Source organism: Trichoderma citrinoviride, assembly GCF_003025115.1.
Source record: "Trichoderma citrinoviride strain TUCIM 6016 unplaced genomic scaffold BBK36scaffold_16, whole genome shotgun sequence".
Classification (NCBI taxonomy): domain Eukaryota; kingdom Fungi; phylum Ascomycota; class Sordariomycetes; order Hypocreales; family Hypocreaceae; genus Trichoderma; species Trichoderma citrinoviride.
The window spans coordinates 117,791-135,678 of record NW_020194724.1 but is presented as its reverse complement, the minus strand read 5'-3'; the positions used below and the strand labels follow the sequence as shown (position 1 = coordinate 135,678).

Below are 17,888 nucleotides of genomic sequence, written 5' to 3'. Positions count from 1 at the left end.
CTGTACATCACTGCCAACTATGTCGTAACCGGTCTTCAACAGCAAAACCGCGATGCTGCCCAACATCATCTACAGGCTCAAAAGGAAAAGCTCCAGGTTCCCCAACCTCGGGCGGCGCCAATAACACTGCCGGTCAACCCCGGTGTATTGTTCTCTCCTCTAGCGTCCCCTTCCATTCGTCCAGCTCCAGACAATCCCCAAATATGCGGGGACGGCAGCCAATTGTTCTTCACCAGACTCACCTCCAACAGCGAATCTTAACTCTTCCCGTTCCCTCAGTGTGACAGGCGGACGGCACATCCAGTGAGAAAACTCCCCGGGTGGAGGGCGACTAAGCTGGGCTGTGGCGTTGATCAAATTGTGGACTTACTCGGCATTCCAGGATGGATGCGGGGAACAGTATATATATCTATATAAAGGACGGCCGAAGTCTTATCTCAAGGGCAGATTGGGCATTGATACTTGACTCTTGGATTGTTCACTCGTTGGGTATATTGAACGCTACGATACTTGCTTCTCCGTTGATACCGACATACCGCCTCAATCGACTTATACACATCATCAGGTAAAGCCGCTCCTACAAGATGGGCGAACCCTCGACATCCGCGCAAATCGCTTCCATGGGCTATGCTCTTGGCCAAAAGCACCACCACCACCGTCACCATCATCACCAGCAAGAACAGCAGCAGAAAGGAGGCTGCCTGAGCAGTAGTCCCGAGAGAGACCCATACCTCGAACGACGCAGCAGCAGCAGCGAATCTGCATCATCGCGACGGATGAGCGAGCCTCGGCCCTCGTACTCGGGATCTGGATTCCTGGGTACAATGCGATAACTGCTGAAAGAGAAATCGCGAAAAAGCCAAATACTGTGGAAGAGTTTCTGTCTTTGGCGTTGGGTTTGTTTTTGGTTTCCGGTCAACAGCAATTACACGAATGATGTGGACATATGCATGCACACGCAGGCGATGATGTCAGTAAACAGGTTGCGGGGTGAAGGAATCGAACCAAGCCTCTATGCAGATCTTTAATGCACCATCTTGGATGGGGGAATCAATATGAGGAACTGCCGTTATGATACGTGCATGGCTGGTGTTGATAGTGCAAATGCTGTCACGTTTGCTTCCCCTGTTGGAGTGTAGATGGGTCTAAGGACATCATTTGATGTCCATGGATATCCTGATCATGAATGAATGCACATCGAAAAGGGCTGAAGAAGTGATATTGCTCAATGAAACTCCATTCCAGTAGACGATAAAACACGCAAGTCACCGCCCGAGGCGCATCGTCTTCCACACGGCATAGCCCGCATATCCCACCGCCGCAACAACCGCCAACCTCCCCGCCCCCGCAAGCAGATTCTCCCTCGCCCGCCTCACGGCCCTCGCCCTGCTCTTCTCCGTGTTCCTGCGGAACGTCTCCCGGTCATTGACATGCGGGAACGGCATCTCCACCTCCTCCCCCGTCGCCTCGTCCCGGACCGTCGGCACCGGAACGTCGAGGTAGGCGCACAGCGGGCCCCAGCCGTCCTGGACCCGGTACTCGATGCGCCGCTCCTCGGGGATCTCGTCCCGGAAGCGCTTGTACATGCCCGTGTACCAGGCAATGGCCTTGTCCTTCTCCGTCCGGTGGTTGTGCCGAAAGGCCAGCCCGGACATGGCCCTCCCAAAGCGAGCAAACGCGCGCGTCGCCGGGTCAAAGGCGAAGCAGAAGAGCATCTGTAGCCTGACCCACGGCGACGCCGGCTGCGCCGCCATGATGACCGACTCCAGGCAGCTGGTGTACCACGACTCCGGATCGCGGTTCAGGATGATGACCTTGGCCTCGGGGTACATGGCCGCCAGCTCCACGCCGAAGAGCGCCGCGGGCACGTCGACGCAGGCCTGCGAGTTGCCGAGGACCCTGTCGAAGTCGGCCTTGGTGATGGTTCCCTTCCCGCCGTAGTGCGCCTCGATGAGGCGCGCCCATTGCGGGCATTCCGTTTCCGGGCTTTCCAGCAGGTTGTGCATGTGGTAGCAGTCGTTGAAGCCCAGCTGCTTGAGGGCCACTCGCACGCCTGGCGGAAAGGAGTCAGTGAGGGCTGTTTTGCTTCATTGTTCTGTTGTTGAGCAACTCACTCAATGTTCCTGTGCGTTGCAGGCCGCAGACGATGACGCGCATGGGGACGGCGCGGTCCGTCTTTGCCTCGGCATACTCATTCATGGTGAATTGCTTTTGAATACTAGACCCTTGAATGCTTGAAACTGAATGGTGAATCGAGATTGGCAAATATTGTGGTAGAAAAGCTGAGAGGGCGGAGTTGGTGATAAAATGGCGTTTGGGTAACGCAACCGCCCCCATCACAAGCCGTCTCACCTCTGATACTACACGAATCCCTGTTCCTTGTAGAATCAGGATCGATGTGCAAGGCCACTACCACTTCGCACCCCGTTTTACTCCTGGCACTCAGCACAGCTCAAAGCGTCATCCTTCGATTGATTGATTTCCTAGAGGCTCACTAATTTTAGATACATGCCATCATACCATGCGTCGAGGGTGATGCCGTTGCTGACCACATGACAGTTCCCTGTTCCATTTACCTCTCTGCTGCCTCGGCTTCATTCATGTAACACATCGGCTATATTGTGTCGATGATCTTCATTCAGGAGCCATTCATATGCGTATCACTAGAATATGTTACTTGTTGTCCACCCGTGGTACTTCATGGCTACGGATGGTCGGGCTATCGCCGTCCGAAGACCGATAGCCCGGGTAGGCTAAATGAAGCACTCAGCGCCGAAACCAAAAGAGTGTTTGTAAATCGGGCAGAATTAGAGTGGCTCGACTGCAATGGATAATCGATTATGGTCCGTTTCAACGTGTGTCATCAAGGCAATCGATGTCTCTTCGCCCACATGCAGAGCGCTTTTCTGATTTACCTGCTCAATATGCCGCTTCGGAAAGCTGTCCATGTGGATTCTACCGGAAACGCTTCCTGTCCGTCTGAACAAGGATCCCCGGCATGTCTCCAAGGTGAATCTCCCACTCATTTTCCAACAGAATCACTCTGTAAGAGTTGGTAGCCGCTTCTCGTGCTTTGTGCCTGTTTCTGGCCGTGAACTTCTTGCCGCTTGGCCCCTGCGTCTTCTCATGTTTTCACCTTACATGCAATACATGATGAATAGCTCGTCAACCACACCGATTTCGCAGATATCAAGGCATCCAACCTTTGGACAAGGCATATTGTCATTTTTATTTCCCGGCAAATGTTTCGAATCTTTTCAGCCATTTGTTTGCCTTTTGAACTCCCATCCAGGGTATCACTGCATCCATGTCTCACGCCTTTCGTCTCTTTCCACCTTCCGCCGCCTGCGCCCCCGTAGAATTCGCAGCCGCGCTGTTCGCCGCAAGAATCGCATCCAAAACCTCCGGACTCGTATTCAGCACGTCTTGAGACTCCGACTTGACGCGCTTGGGGTCCAGCTTGCCGACAAGGGGAACCGCCGTGGCGAGAATCTGCTGGAAAGGAGCAGCCACAAAGTAGCCGCTCTCGTCGAAGAAGGAGGCAAACGGCTTGGCAATCTCGATGATGCGCGACTTGGCGGACTTGTCCGTGACGGTGATGCTGAGGCGGTATGTGGGATCCAGCTTCTTCGTCGACGTGGCTACTGTAATCTGTGGGTGTCTCCTCGTCAGCCTTGCGCTCCTCGTTTCGCTTTGAGGGGTTGAGTCCGCTCCATACCTTGTCTCCTGATGGCGCAACACCCTGATAGACAACACCCTTCTCCACAAACATCATCCAGAACGTCAAGAGACCATTCAGCAGAGTGTAGACGGCCACGGCAACTGCTGTGTAGGTCTTGGTGCTCTCAAAGCCCAGCTTGTAGTCCCATGCAAAACAGGCGGCAGAGATGAGAAAGGCGCTGTAGCCGAGCACTAGTCGAACATCGCTGAGGAAGTGTGTCTGCTTGAACTTGAGGGAGTTGAGGTAGTTGGGGATCGCATCGTCGGCTGTGTTCTTGAGGTCTATAGTTATGGTCACGGTGTCAGAACAGGGTGGACTGAGCCGGTAGCGACGGTTGGAGGTGCACTGCAAGAAGAGCTGAGCTTACCTGCCAGATTATACAGAGAGACCTTCTCGGCGGCCATGGTGATTTTATTGTTCCGGTGATGCGAGACGGAACAATTGAAGATGCTGGTGTTGATCAGCTCGTCGGCTTATGGCAGAGGTGGCCTGTAAGTTAGCAGTTGGCTGCAGTGCTAACGCCCACTAAGATCGTGGGGATCTGTTCAGGTTACCTTGAGCTCAGTGGGCCAATCGACAGCGCTGCTGCTCCGTGCAGTGGGGCTGCCGGCTGAACGGCGGTAGGATACTCCGTGCTGCCAGAGCTGCAGCTGAGCTATGTACATGATTCAATCTTCCACCTCAGCCTCTTCACAAGCTCCCCCTCCATACCAGCAGCGTCATCGCCAGCTCCCAGGCCGCTCAATACGGGACAACAGCGTCCCATCATCGCGGTGACCAGCCGAGCGAATCCATCATGGCGCAAATACCGCCCCAGACCCTGCATAGGGATCCCCAGCTCTTGTTCGTATCCCAACGTCACAGCGCCGAGATATGGCGACCAACGAGCTAACGTGGCACTCCCGCGCATAGCTACTGGATCCTCATCCCCATCACCATCGTCATGGTCCTGACCGGCGTCCTTCGCCACTATGCATCCGTCCTCATGGCCACGACCCCGAAAAAGGCCGACATCAAAGCCATCCGCGAGCAGCGCGCCCTCGCTCACGGCGCCGCCCTACGGACCAACTACCACGTGCTGTCGCGCAAGTCATTTGAAACCCGACGAGACTTTCTCATTGAGGGATTCGAGTCCGGGGCCTACCTCAAGGCGCCTAACCAGAAGGGCCAGCCGCCGGCGAACCCAATGACGGACCCCAATGCTATGGAGGGCATGATGGGCATGATGAAGAACAACATGGCCATGATTATCCCCAACACGCTGATCATGAGCTGGATCAATGCCTTCTTCAGCGGATACGTCATCAGTATGGTATAATGGCTGTCCGATTCTCTGCTAGTGCTAACGACGAATAGTGAAACTGCCTTTTCCCATTACAATCAAGTTCAAGAGCATGCTGCAGGCGGGTGTCCTGACCAAGGACATGGACCCGCGGTGGATGTCCAGCATCAGCTGGTACTTTTTGTGCATTTTCGGTCTGCAGTTTGTCTATGTGTTCCTTCTTGGTAGTGACAATGGTGAGTTGACAAACGCAACCCCTACTGAACGATCCGGTCTAATAAGTCAACAGCCGCAAGCCAAATTGCTCAGCAGATGCAGGCCCAGCAGATGCCCGTTGGACCCATGGCTCCTGGACAGGATCCGAGCAAGATGTTCAAGGCTGAAGCCGAGAACCTGGCCGTCATTGAGCACTACTCTGTCCTGGACGGCATCGAGGAGCGACTGCTGGAGAGGATCAAGGTGTAGACTTTGTATAGCTCAACCAAGGGAACAACTGATTAATCCACTGTACTCTTTATTCGCTGTAAATCATCCAATCAGGCACCATCCCACCACAAACACACGCCCAGACCTTCGGCAGCCATGCTGCCTTTGATCTTGTAAGGCGTCTTCGCCGGCGTGTCTTCTGCTTGGGTGGGCCCGACTGGGGTCTGATCGTGCCATTCTTCGTCAATGACCTGGAAACGGACCATTTCGTGATTGTCGTAAAACAGGCGCTCTTCGTCAAAGTTCCATATCCAGATTTGTTCGCTGTGGTTACTGTCCTGCTGTCAGCTCTGTTGCTGCTGCTTCAACCTCAAGCCCATGGCAAACTTACTATTCAGCCCCCTGGGGGAGCTCCTCGTACGGCACAAAAATGTCGTCGAAAAAGTCTGTTCTCAGGTGGATGCCAGAAGGAGTCGAGCTACGTATCCTGCCAAGCATGACCTCTCCCTTGAAGGGCCTGAAGACGATCATCCGAAACTCGACTGTCGTCATGTAAGCATGATGAATGGCGGCGCAGAGACGAGCAGGGTTACCGTACCATTGACGTTGACGAGGCCGGTGCCGTGGCCTATCAAGCCTTCGGACGTCCATAGGACATCAAACAGAGATATGCACAGTCCGATCTTTTGAACCACCTTGTTTGCGTATTTGGCATTGATGTTGTCCTCAATCGCTACAATACTGTGCTTTGAGAAATCTTCTGGAGAGATTTGCACCAGGTCGGCGAATTTGGTCTGTGACTGCAGATTAGCCTTCTGTCGTGAGAGAGAGAGAGCAGAGATGATGCTATTCTGAGAGCATCAGCCACTTACGAGGATGAACATCTTGATCAGAATAAGGTGCTCAAGGACCACAGAGCCTTCAGCTGTAACTCATAAAGTGACGATGGACAAGCACAACCATAACGGACGAGACGCCGTCATATCACAACATGCATCTCTCGTCATCACTTTCACCCAACAAATGAAGCCCTTCAGTCTCATCCGCTGGCAGCCGAAAAGTAAAAAGTCAGTAAATCCAGCTCGAGGCGACAGCGCCTAGTCCATATCCGGCTAGCGCCAGTGCCCGCCGTCCCGGACCATGTCTCACCGCCTGCTCACAATGGCCTAGCGGCCACCTTTTGCCCAACCGCACTTAATGTTCATTTTGCAGCCAAGGTCAGACATCGTGGAACTTGCCGTCCGATTGCCATCTTGTCACCGTCCAGCAGCATCTGTGCAGCGTCTCTGAGGCGCCACCACCGCTTGTCCCAGGTCCTCCGGCAGCGGGATTCTCTCCAGGTCGTCGCTCTCTGTCCATTTTCCTTCTTGTTTCGATTGTGTCCCGAGTTGTCGTCGTTGAATTGCTCCTCCTGCACCGAACCGCCCTCCGTCGAGTCCGAGAAGTCTCGAAGTCCGACGCTCACCGTCTTGTGTCTCTGTCTCTGGCCCCCTTTTTGCTCGAATCATCCCAGCAGCCGATTGTGTGTCTGCATCAACCTCTGCAGCAGAAACCAGGTCCGCATTGCGCCAGTTCTCATGACCCCTTGAGCAATGTCGACGTACAACTACGCACCACCACCCCCTCCGCCCCCTACGTCTGGCGGCGCCGGCTATGGACAGTCGAGTTCGACTCCCTACGGCCAGGGCCGCGGCGGCGGGTCAGGCAGCCGTAGGGGCGGCCACTATCACGGCGGTCGGGGCGACTATCACAGCTCGCAGCCGCGGTATGAGTACGCTGGGCAGCCATATCCTCCTGCCCAACACGCAGTCCCGTATGGCAGCGCTCACCCGCCGGCGAATGGCTATCCGACTCCCCAGCCGCAGTGGGCTCCCGAGCACGGCCATGCTCCTGCGCACCACGCCCATCCGCATGCTCCCATGCCGCTCTCTGCGTCCAACTACCATCCGAACTACGCCCCTCAACCGTATCCCCCGTCCCAGTATCCCCAGCAGGCTCCCTATGCAGCCCCTCAGCCTTACCCCTATCAAGCACCCCCTCCTCCACCGAGCCAGCCGCCGCAGTGGAACAGTCAGGGAGCTCCTCAGGCATTTGGCCCCGGTGGTAGAGGCCGTGGAGGCTACGGTGACCGCGGTGGCCACAAGCAATCTCACAGTGCACCTCCCGTCCGTCACGGCCACGAGTATGATGCGGCGCACCCTCCGATGATCGGCGGATTCCCCCAGCCGTACCCCCCTGATCCTCGAGTTGCTCATTATCCTCCACCGCAATATGCTTACACAGCACCTCCACCCCCTCCCGTTAGCTCTCGCCATTCAGACTCTCCCCACAGCCAGTATTCTCGTCGAGGTCGTGGCGGACACAGAGAGGGCGGCAAGGGACGAGGTGGTCATCATCATTCTCATCACCATGGAGCGGGTGATAAGGCACGCCCTCCAAAGCAGTCGGGTAACCATGTTGACAGTGCTGCAAAGCCCGACAAGCCCGAGTCTCCTTCGGCCGGCAAGAAGAAGAAGAGAAAGACTAACACTCTGGGCTTGACCCCGGGCGTCGATTCGGAAACGGAAGACGATGAGGGAGAGGAAAAGACACTCACGGAACTCATCGGCCAGGAAGCCCTCAAGTAAGCAATCCGATGTCCTCGTTGTCCGCTGCGTCGCCACTAACCACCGTTTCCTGGCGTAGCATCAGCGATGTTGCAGCTTTCATTGCAGAGCGAAAGAAGAAGTTCCCCACCAGAGCGCGCGTCGAAGCCAAAAAGGCCGCCGAGTTGGCGCAACGGGAAGAGGACAAGGCTGCCTCTTTGGAGAAGGAGGCCGACAGACTTAGAAAGCAGCTGCGCAAGGTCGAGTTTTCCATCAAGAGAAAGCGAGAACAGGGCGATGAAGGCGACGAGATGCGCGACCCGTCCGAAGACTCTTCGGACGACGAGCCAGAAGTCATGTCCAGCCGTACCCAGACGGCCCCTCCTTCTGCCCCAGCCAACAAGGCTGACATCACCAGACACTGCAAGTACTACTCTACCGGTGGAACGTGCGGTAAGAAGGGCAAGTGCCGCTTCGTCCATGATCCCCAAGCTCGGGAGGCGGCCATCAAGGAACGCGAGGCCAACAATGGTCGCCTAACCATTCAGCAACGCTTGATTTTGAACGACAAGGAGCAAGAAGACCTGGCCGTCCTGCAGTCTATCCAGTACCTTCGCGAAAAGGGACTCATGAACGCTGCTGGAGCGTCAGCGGCGGTCCAGACCAACGGCGAAGAAAAGAAGCCGACGCCTGTCTCCGCACCTACTAGACCTGAGTCCGCATCAGCACCTGCGCCTGCTCCTGTTTCTGCCTCTGCTTCTACACTGCCTCCCTCTACGTCTTCCCTCCCTGCCATCCCACCTCAGCCCGCCAAGAGGGAGCCGCCTCGCAGAAGCAATCCGCCTCCCTCCATCATCCCCACGGCTAATAGTTCCAGCACTCAAGGAATCCGGCACTATCAAGGCTGGCTCCTGAAGCCGTATGGAAGCTCAAGTGGCAAACAATCGCAGAGTGACGATCTTCCTTGATTCAGTTTGCGTTTGCACACATGTCTTTATATACACCGCCTCCCCCTACTTGCACAAAGTCTCGGCACCAGCCACTGTTGGCCTTGGGACGTTGTCGAACCTCGATTCTGCAATTCATGGGGCGCTTTTTGGTTGTACTCTTTTGGTTTTTCAAGACTGCATCGAACAAAAAAAATCATCGGACGGCGTTGGCTTCTCAGTTTTCGTTTGCAAGTGTAACAAGGGTCGACTTGTGGGCAGGAGGGGCGTCTTCGGTGATATTTACAATGAAGACGCCCCCGTGCCTGATTGTTTCAAGAGCAGCGTTTCCTCTCAAGTTGGATAAGGGCTCGGCCAGTAGCTCACAAAAGAGCCCAGAGTTAGGTATCTTGCGGAATATGGCGAGCAGAAAACAAGTCATTCTGCCTTGAAGGCGTATGATTTCTTCTAAAAATTGACTCTTTATAGGATCCAGATTGCTCCGGTTTTGCTCCGGTTTGGGAAAAGTGGTGGAAACTTTGGTCCATTTTACCTGCTTTTTGCCTGTGTATCTGCAAACACATGGAATCCAAAAGAAAAAAGAAAAGAAAAGGGTCACTGCTAGATATTGTTTCTTTCTTCTTGTTTTTGTCTTTCTTCTCGGATACAGGGTCCTGTTGTATAGTACGTTGCAGTATCAAAATCAAATCAGACTTCATTCTATCAGACATCGTTCCCTTAACACTGCTCGAACAGTCCCGTTTTCATCAAATGTTTTGCTTGGTATACCTAAGGTAACTAAAGCATAATCGACAAATTATAAACGCTGTATCGACTCTCCCTAGTCAAGAGAATTGACGCGAAAGAAGCAACTACCTAATAAGTCTAGCTAATGGAACGCAGAATACTGTCCGAACTGCCGCGTAAAATCGAGAAAAGAAAAATTCCTAATTCTGCGCCATACAATGCATAAACAAAACTCCAATCCTGTATAAACACCGCTGGCGGGGGGAGAAAAACAAACCAAAAGCTAACAGCATGACCAGGAAAAGGGGATGGGTAGAGAGGAGCAAATAGGGGTGGGCTGTATATGTGTGTGTGTGTGTGTGTGTGTGTGCGTGTGTGCAATAGAAAGCAGCAGGGAACATTGAAGTCCATAGAACAAGAGCCTGCAGCAGACTCTGTTCTTCTTTGAAAGGTGTAAATAAAGGAAAAACTCCGTCGCTAATGACTCTGAAATGGCAAGACACACGAGCAGGTGGAACCATTTCTCCGCTGCGAAATTCGCTGGCACACTCGACGATCTTTCATTTCCTCCCCCTGAGCTTCATTCCATGAATGCCAACTTCCCAAGCGCGACTTTGAAATTAATGTACGCAAATGAACCAACCCCAACGCCCCAAGGAGAAAGGGAAGGAAATAAAGCCATACCAGAGGACTGTATCCTCCGTTAGCGTCGGTTGGCCCGCAACGCTTCGAGAGCTTTGCGCTTCTTCTCTTCCTTGGCCATCTTGAGAGACCTCTCGAGCTGCTCCTCCCGCAGATCCTCGCGGCGAGCGATCCGCTCAGCCATCCGCTCCTCGTCGTCAATGTCTTCCAGGCCGGCCTCCATGTCGGATGAGCCATCAGACGCATAACCGTAGCGCGGACCCTCGTCTTCCTCGTCGTCATAATCGATGAAGTCGTCCATGTCCTCGTCATAGTCATCCTCGTACCGGGATCGTCGGTTGGCCCCGGGTCGGGGCGGAGGGGCGTTGAGCAGGGCACCGCCGCGTGGGGCGTTGCTCTTCTTCGATGTGTTGCCGGGTTTGGGGCGGGCTGTACCGGTATAGCCGGTCGTTGCCAGGGCTGCCTTCTTCACCTTTTTCTCGGGCTCCGGTGCCGGCGCCTTCCGTGACGACGTCATGGCCTTGCCAGGGGTTCGGGACGCAGCACCGTTCGCGGTTTTCGAGGGTGCATTTCCATTCGTACCGTTGCGCTGTACCGGCCTTGCTGATCCCTTGTAGCCGACTGGAGGTTTCCTGCTCTGAGCATCGGATGGTGCACCCTTCGCATCGGTCCCCTTTTCCCTCTTGATAGCCCCCTTCTCGACCTTTTTATGCTGGATCTTGCCCACCTGACCCATTACCTCTTGGGCCCGTTGAGCCCGTGCGAGGATTTCGGCATAGGAGCCCTTCTTCGGAGGCGCTTTAGGCTTGTTCGGGTCGACTAGGGGCGCGGACGGTGGTTTACTAGCAACAGCAGGCTTCGCTGGTCGACTGGCAATAGTGACTGGCTTCGAGGGGTTCGGGGTCGTGACTGGCTTCGAGGGGTTCGGGGTCGTTTTCGGCAGGGTGGTGCTCGCAGGCCGCTCTGGGGCCTTTGTTGGCTGTGTGAACAGACGCGGTGTCTTGGCGTCGGCCCTGGAAATATCATCATCTGCCTTCCGCTTGACCGAGACGCTTGGTTGTCGTTGAACGGCGGGCGCAGGGCTGTCCGAGGACTGGCCACCGGTGATTTGAGCCAGGAGGTCCCCGATCTGGTAACCCACGTTAGCCACCACAGGCGCTGATGCCCAACACCCCAGGGACTGGGCGAGAACAAGAAGGGGAAAAAAAAGCGACAAACTTACCGGCATCGTGACTGCGTGAGACCTGTGCTTCTTCGATTTCGTATACGTTCCAGAAGAGTTTCACGTAGCCCTGCCGAGATATTCACACGCCGTGATGCATAGATGACGCCGCTCCTCCGCTCGACCGGCGAAGAGCAAAGCGAATCGGCACCGACGCAGCCTCCCCTCACGCAACGCAACGACAGGAAAGACCCTGGAAGGGGCGTCTATCGGACAGGATGCGCGCTTCGACGAACTTGGAGGACGTTGTTGATGGAAATGAAGTAAAAGAATACTTTGAAAGGCGGGTAAGATATGCAGCGCTTCGTCTGCAGAGATAGACAAGTAAAAGTGACACTTTTTCTCCTCCCAGGATATCTATCACGTCAAGAGAAAAAGCGTTGATTAGGTGAGAGGCTGGCCAGCGCACCTTTTGCCGGTAGAGCTACGGATGAAAAAGGGCGGGCGCCACACTGCGCTGGACGAGGCAAGGATCCACGTGATGCTCAAAGCAGCCAGCCTGTGGCGGTGCGATAAAGGCACCGTCGTGAGGCTGAGGATCCCCGGCAGCCGGAGCTGCTTACGTACTGCCCGACTCCACGGCCCTAAAGCGGATCGCCCTGTGGTTTTTTTCGGCTAAGCAGCTCTTTTTAGCGCCCACAGGATTTGTGCGGTAAATTGCCCTGGCGACTTTCTACTTGGGGCAACTTTTTTTTTCCCTTCCGACACCTTTTCTATCTCAACCAACTCAAACCACCAGAACTCGAAGGTTTCAGTCTCCGCCCAACTTGCGGTTAAAGTGATTGATTTCTCGTGTTCCTCTTGAACTTCAAAAGTGAGTGTCTTTGTTCTCTCTATCCCCTTTGACAGCTGCGCATTGCCATCGACGTCAGGTCGTGCTACCTCCTGCCCCTCGTCGAGCTGCAGAATCAGCTGTCAGAGATATCACAAAAACTCCGATACTAACAGATTCTTTCCTCGCAGAACCTTCAAAATGAAGCACCTCGCAGCCTACCTCCTCCTCAACCTCGGCGGCAACGCCAGCCCCTCTGCCGAGGACATCAAGTCCGTCCTCAGCTCCGTCGGCATTGAGGCCGAGGATGAGCGTCTCGAGAAGCTCATCTCTGAGCTCTCTGGCAAGGACGTCAACGAGGTATGTCTTTTTTAGCATACCTGAAAGGAATTCTGAAGAGGCAATCCAACTAACAATTTGTTCAGCTGATCGCCGCTGGCTCTGAGAAGCTCGCCTCCGTTCCCTCTGGCGGTGCTGGTGCCGCTGCTGCCGGTGGCGCCGCCGCCGGTGGTGCTGCCGCTGCCGAGGAGAAGGCCGAGGAGAAGAAGGAGGAGGAGAAGGAGGAGTCCGATGAGGACATGGGCTTCGGTCTCTTCGACTAAGCGCTCCATTTCCAAGGATGCGCAAAGTTACGACCCTCTACGATTTTCGGAAAAGTTGCGAGCATGTTGGGCGGTTGGTCTCGGATGGCTCTGGTGGCATTGGAGGATTGATCGCTCGTGGATGGCTTGGCGGCCGGTATAGGTTGGCATAGAATATCCAGTCAAGAAATTGACGACTTGCCGTTTTCTCGAATATTGTTGATCTCGATTTCTGTGCTGCGTGTAACCGTGAATCTGTGATTGCAAGTCGTGATCGACATGGTCATTGATATGGACATCCATCTTATGCGGATTTGCCAACGAATAAAGAAAGTACACTGCCTGATTTCTACCGGTCGTTCTACAAAACTTTGTCCTGGTGCTTCTGTTAGAATTGTTGAAGCAAATCCGCAGCGTACGTCTGCACTCCACCCAGCCCGACTACCCTGCAACAGGGGGCTCGTCAAGGGGGGAGGGATTCTCGAAGACCAACTTCTTAAACCAAGAGGTGCCCTCTTCCATTGGAATAAACTACAAGTCAAATAGAATCGACTTGCTCATCCGCAAAGTAGTATTTCCGTAAATTAATAAATGCAACCCAAAAGCATAACATGCTAACTAAATCCCAATCCTCGTCTCATAAAATATCATCAGCTACATATCTCATACTCATGCCAAACCCCATTAGATCCAACACAGAAAGCAAATTCAAAAGCGCCCAAGATACAATCCTTTCAACTCCCCTCAGATCTCAAAAGCTCAATCCTCATACCATGACTTATCCGGCCTATACGCACTCTCCGGCGCAGCCCACGAAAACAGGCGCGATCTCGCCTCGCTATCAAGCTCCTCATATCTGGGCAGAGTCGGCCCCCCATTCTCTCCAAGTGTGTCAGGCACGGGCGAGATTTCAACTCCTTGGCTTTGTCGTTGAGGATTCCGCTGCTGCTGCTGCTGTTGTTCTCGTTGGTCCGGAGAAGGGGACATTGGCCTGCGAAAGTTCCAGTTAAGACAAGTAAAAGAAAGAAAAGGGGAACACGGTGAAAGAAATAGCTGTACTAACGGCCAATTTGCAACGTCGAAGAAACCTCTTCCACCATTCAGAACAACTTACTTATGTGACACCACGCTGGCCCCGTCCAGCTCCTTCACAACAGGAGGTTGAAAGCCACAAATAGACAACCCATCAACCCGCCTCTCCGTCGACCCATTCCCCGGCTTAATAACCCCCAAAGATTCCACTGTATCGGGGATGTCAGCAGGAAGTTCAACCGCAGGCTCAGCCGGAAGCTCAGCAGGGCCCTCAATGTGCTGCTGCTGCGGCTGCTTGGCATCGGGCTTCCCCTTTCCCCAAACAGTCCCGAATCTCGTCTTCACAACCCCTAGCCCGGCACCGACATCCCTCATGGAAAGACGATGATCGCCGTCATGTGCAAAACGCCCTCCACCGCGTCCTCGTCTCCCAAAGAAAAAGAAGAGCGCTGCCACGAGACAAAAGAGAGCACCGCTTCCGATGGCAATACCGGCGATTTGCGCGGCACTTATATGTGTAGATTGGGGTGCGGAGGAAGGCGCGTGGTACTCGGTTTGTTTGGCATCTGGGGCTGTGGACGTTGACGAGGTGGACAAAGTTGACAAGGTTGACGAAGTTGATGAAGTTGACAAAGTCGGCAGAGGCGATATTGTCGGGGTGATTGTCACTCGAATGACAGGCAACGTGAAGAAGGCCGCAAGAGACGAGGAGGATGAAGCCCATGTCATGGATGAGGAAGATTCAGTGTGAGTCTCAGTAGTAGTCGAGGTAGCAGTCGACGCCTCAGTCATCGTCGCAATGTCAACATCCGATATCCTATGGATCCCTGACAAACACAATCTGGTCAGTATCATCCCAAGTCCAACAAGGTGATGCTTCGCATGTATACATACTAGTCGCCGTCGTAAGTATCCCATCATACCGCACATAAGTAATCGTCGACGTCCAAATCGACACAAAAGCCCGGGAGGGTATCCCCATCCCAGCCCGTAACTCTGGTCCTCCGAGCACATTCTGCCCCAACAAGGCTCCTGCAAATGCCACTATTCGGAACCACAACACCATGGCTTCAAGACAAAAGAGCCCAGGATCTTCTGCAAACAAACTGTCAAAAAGATACCGTTATCCGCAAACCAGCTGCGAAGTCAAAAAGAAACCCAGACTGAAAAAGAAAGAACGAACTCAAGGCTAGAATGCAGGCCGTAGACTAACCTATCTGCCACCTTAATGTGCGAGCAGAGCAAGCGAACAAGTATGAGTTACCTTAGGTGGGATCCCTCCCGAGCTTGTGAGTATTATCGTCAAAGACCAACACCCACTGCACGACGGATACGTACATGAAACGCAATGCATGTACCACATAACAACACATCTACACATCAAGGCAGAAGAAGAAAAAGCTCGGCGGTCACAGAAAGGCAATGGCCACGATGCGGCGTTCCGCATCCTTTGGAGCTGCGAGAAGCGCACACAAAGTGGCCGGATTGGGGATGTCGTCAAACCCTCCAAAAGAAAGGGGAAGGGAGGGGCCCGTATGCGATGCATGTTCCCGTCTTGTTAACGTTGGGCTTGCTTGCATGGGATACTGCAGGATATTGCAGTAGATTGGCTGCGAGTGATTCGAATCAATGAAGTTGTAGTTGTTGAAGATTCGTTTAACGGATAGATATTCTATGGAGGGTTTGACTGCGTCAGAGCTGGCCTCCCAGCCCTCTGTTCTTCGGCTCTTTCTTCCTAATAAGGCCTGCTGCTTTCGTGGCTGCCTGCCGCTGGATTGCGCCGTTGGGATCACAGAGGACGCCCAACCGCACTTCACTCTTGGTGGTGAGCGTTTCTGATACATACGCGTCCCATCCAACAGACGCCTGGTCCAGGCTAACGTGCGCGTGCTTCGGCTGTACTGACGCTCTGGTAGGCCGGACGCTCTCCTCTCAACTGCTTTTCCCAAACAGCTGTAGCCATCTTCACTGCGTCTTCGTCTTGACCTTGGCGCCGCTGGGCAGAAAGCCTGTTTCTCGTAACAGCCTCCAGATACACCACAAATAGCAGACAAAGAACCCTGCCGCACCCACACCAACATTCGCAACTACCCACAGGTCTGGCTTGCCCGGCGGCGGCTCGACAAAGGCCTCGACGACATGCCACGCCGCCATCGCGGCGTAAAAAGTCCCCTGCAGAAGAGCTGTGCCCCATTGAACGACCTGAGATTGTCCTTCTTGAAAGGGTGCGCTCCAGGACGTAGGAGGGAGACCAAGGAGATACGCCCAAAGCAGAGTGAAGACCGCATACGGAACTCGAAGGTCGACGCGGTGCAACAAAGGAAACATTGTCCAAGCGCCCAGGAGGTTGGCAAAGCCCACCCAGGCACGGACTTCGCCGCTCATGCCGTGTTTCCCAGCCAGAAGCAGCGTCATTGGCATGAGCGGAAGAAGAACGCTCTTCTCGTGAACCTGCCAGCTGAAGAGGAAGAAACCCCATGCCGTGGCCGCAAAGGCAGGCGGGAGCGCTGACTTTCGAGGGCGCAGAAACAGGATGATGTTGGGTGGGAGAATGGATGCAAGGGTGGCCACGAGAGCCGCTTTCTGCAGAAGATGGACAGGGTAGTTGCGCAGCTTGATGACCGTGTTAAGAGCACACCAGAAGTTTGCAACCTTGTCCTCAAAGAGACCGCGGGCAAATGGAAACACACGATGAACCATCTGCCCGAGCTGCTCGAAGATGGGATAGTAAAAGTGATCAGGGCTGATGTAGTTGGCAACAAAAGGCGTAGCTCCTTGTCCTTTCAGCTCGGGACTCGGATCGATGCCTTGCTGCTTGTCGTAGAGAGCGCCAAGGGCCAGAGGGAGAACCAGCACGCCGAAAGAGACGACGGTCACCAAGGCAATGCCAATCAGCCGGGTGGGGTTGATGCCCGTGGTGACACATCTTCCCAGCAAATAGGAGAAGACACTGAACGCGTAGTAGAGTGCCATTTGCTTAAAGCCTAGGGCAGCGACAAACAAAACAGCCGCCCACATGTATCGTTCGGCAAGCATGCTCGACATACTGCCCACGACAAAGCCCAGCATCACCGTGTTGTACTGGAAATGCACATGGTCGATAAGGATCAGCCCTGGCTGCATCAGAATGGCCACAAGGGCCAGGTTGCTCGTCCAGGTGCTAATGTCGCTCAGTCTGCTGAAGCGTCGCACAAAGACCGTGACGGCAGGAATAAAGATGAGGTATTCAGACACAATAACCGTCGCCCTCATAAAGATCTTGAGCATTGGGTCGTGGGAGCCGCGCGAATCCACCAGGGCGAACCAGTCGGGGTTGATCATGGAGCCAATCTTGCCCAGAACCCAGCTGTGGTAGGCCGTGAGAGGAGGATAGTCGAGCCCCCACCACTCCAGGTCGTGAAAGTACCACTGAGATATCGGCAGATGCGTCGTGAGCTCCATCCAATGGCGCTGGGCCTCGTAGTCGCCGAACATGGGAGGTCGCTGGAACCCTAAAGCCGCTGTCAGTCTACAGAACCACCGCCGCGAGAGCTTTCAATCCGCTCACCAGAGTACCCCCAGAGCCCGGCCGCCCATCGGAACAGCCCGACGACCATCAGCACCAGCGGCAGCACCTCCCATTGCGACAGCGACGTCCGCGCCGGCCACAGGAAGGCCGCCAAGGGAAAGGCCGGAGCGCGCAGCTTGTCGATGTCGCCCTTGTTGGCTTTCCGCCGCGGCTTGTGCGCAGGACTTGTGGCGGGCATGTTTGTGTGTCACCGCATGGAATTGAGGAGCTGTGACGGCGATGCTGGCTGGGAATTGGCAGTCCTCTAGCTGTGGAAGAGAGAGAGAGACTGTCGACAGCTTGACAAGGGCGAAGTTGAAGGTTGACGGGACACTTGGAGCTTATGCGCCGTGCCAGATTGGGGAATTCCAGTGGCGCGCTAACATCTCCGAAGTCCGCTGAAGA

General features: G+C 54.4%; 9 protein-coding genes across 9 annotated transcripts; 3 read left to right on the top strand and 6 right to left on the bottom strand.

The window, feature by feature from the left end:
* Positions 1–1,265: 1,265 nt before the first annotated feature.
* Positions 1,266–2,199, bottom strand: BBK36DRAFT_1172324 (hypothetical protein; the record flags this gene model as incomplete). The annotated part of the gene is made up of 2 exons (XM_024895707.1): positions 1,266–2,053; positions 2,115–2,199. The coding sequence occupies 2 exons, from the start codon at positions 2,197–2,199 to the stop codon at positions 1,266–1,268; spliced, it is 873 nt and encodes a 290-aa protein (XP_024745880.1).
* A 1,113-nt stretch (positions 2,200–3,312) lies between these two features.
* On the bottom strand, positions 3,313–4,125 carry BBK36DRAFT_1128862 (SPC25-domain-containing protein; the record flags this gene model as incomplete). The annotated part of the gene is made up of 3 exons (XM_024891673.1): positions 3,313–3,651; positions 3,719–4,002; positions 4,089–4,125. 3 exons carry the CDS (start codon positions 4,123–4,125, stop codon positions 3,313–3,315), a joined length of 660 nt encoding a protein of 219 aa, XP_024745879.1.
* Positions 4,126–4,414: 289 nt separating this feature from the next.
* On the top strand, positions 4,415–5,681 carry BBK36DRAFT_1136490 (transmembrane protein). The gene is given in 6 exon segments (XM_024892995.1): positions 4,415–4,564; positions 4,634–5,028; positions 5,078–5,239; positions 5,253–5,254; positions 5,295–5,481; positions 5,524–5,681. 5 exon segments carry the CDS (start codon positions 4,518–4,520, stop codon positions 5,466–5,468), a joined length of 780 nt encoding a protein of 259 aa, XP_024745878.1. The 5' UTR covers positions 4,415–4,517; the 3' UTR covers positions 5,469–5,481; positions 5,524–5,681.
* Positions 5,153–6,318, bottom strand: BBK36DRAFT_1136489 (hypothetical protein). Its single transcript, XM_024892994.1, has 5 exons — positions 6,302–6,318; positions 6,028–6,223; positions 5,821–5,971; positions 5,524–5,762; positions 5,153–5,481 (listed from the first exon to the last, which is right to left on the bottom strand). The coding sequence occupies exons 1-4, from the start codon at positions 6,311–6,313 to the stop codon at positions 5,540–5,542; spliced, it is 582 nt and encodes a 193-aa protein (XP_024745877.1). The 5' UTR covers positions 6,314–6,318; the 3' UTR covers positions 5,153–5,481; positions 5,524–5,539.
* Positions 6,319–7,021: 703 nt separating this feature from the next.
* BBK36DRAFT_1128679 (hypothetical protein) lies at positions 7,022–8,982 on the top strand (the record flags this gene model as incomplete). The annotated part of the gene is made up of 2 exons (XM_024891645.1): positions 7,022–8,052; positions 8,115–8,982. 2 exons carry the CDS (start codon positions 7,022–7,024, stop codon positions 8,980–8,982), a joined length of 1,899 nt encoding a protein of 632 aa, XP_024745876.1.
* Positions 8,983–10,390: 1,408 nt separating this feature from the next.
* On the bottom strand, positions 10,391–11,557 carry BBK36DRAFT_1162813 (hypothetical protein; the record flags this gene model as incomplete). Its single annotated transcript, XM_024894481.1, has 2 exons — positions 10,391–11,458; positions 11,552–11,557. The coding sequence occupies 2 exons, from the start codon at positions 11,555–11,557 to the stop codon at positions 10,391–10,393; spliced, it is 1,074 nt and encodes a 357-aa protein (XP_024745875.1).
* Positions 11,558–12,524: 967 nt separating this feature from the next.
* Positions 12,525–12,925, top strand: BBK36DRAFT_1162812 (ribosomal protein 60S; the record flags this gene model as incomplete). Its single annotated transcript, XM_024894480.1, has 2 exons — positions 12,525–12,683; positions 12,749–12,925. 2 exons carry the CDS (start codon positions 12,525–12,527, stop codon positions 12,923–12,925), a joined length of 336 nt encoding a protein of 111 aa, XP_024745874.1.
* Positions 12,926–13,663: 738 nt separating this feature from the next.
* BBK36DRAFT_1128866 (hypothetical protein) lies at positions 13,664–15,002 on the bottom strand (the record flags this gene model as incomplete). The annotated part of the gene is made up of 3 exons (XM_024891674.1): positions 13,664–13,895; positions 14,019–14,763; positions 14,831–15,002. 3 exons carry the CDS (start codon positions 15,000–15,002, stop codon positions 13,664–13,666), a joined length of 1,149 nt encoding a protein of 382 aa, XP_024745873.1.
* Positions 15,003–15,901: 899 nt separating this feature from the next.
* BBK36DRAFT_1128496 (glycosyltransferase family 57 protein) lies at positions 15,902–17,682 on the bottom strand (the record flags this gene model as incomplete). Its single annotated transcript, XM_024891621.1, has 2 exons — positions 15,902–17,427; positions 17,484–17,682. 2 exons carry the CDS (start codon positions 17,680–17,682, stop codon positions 15,902–15,904), a joined length of 1,725 nt encoding a protein of 574 aa, XP_024745872.1.
* Between the last annotated feature and the right edge of the window lie 206 nt (positions 17,683–17,888).

What these genes read in the sequence shown, in the direction of transcription:
- BBK36DRAFT_1136489 (XM_024892994.1), bottom strand. An exon ending in CGGCCTCGTCAACGTCAATG is followed by an intron (nt 5,972 to 6,027) that starts GTACGGTAACCC and finishes ACATGACGACAG; the next exon opens with TCGAGTTTCGGATGATCGTC. An exon ending in CTCCCCCAGGGGGCTGAATA is followed by an intron (nt 5,763 to 5,820) that starts GTAAGTTTGCCA and finishes ACAGCAGGACAG; the next exon opens with TAACCACAGCGAACAAATCT.
- BBK36DRAFT_1136490 (XM_024892995.1), top strand. Translation starts at nt 4,518, where the DNA reads ATGGCGCAAATACCGCCCCAGACCCTGCATAGGGATCCCCAGCTCTT. An exon ending in CATAGGGATCCCCAGCTCTT is followed by an intron (nt 4,565 to 4,633) that starts GTTCGTATCCCA and finishes TCCCGCGCATAG; the next exon opens with CTACTGGATCCTCATCCCCA. An exon ending in CTTCAGCGGATACGTCATCA is followed by an intron (nt 5,029 to 5,077) that starts GTATGGTATAAT and finishes AACGACGAATAG; the next exon opens with TGAAACTGCCTTTTCCCATT.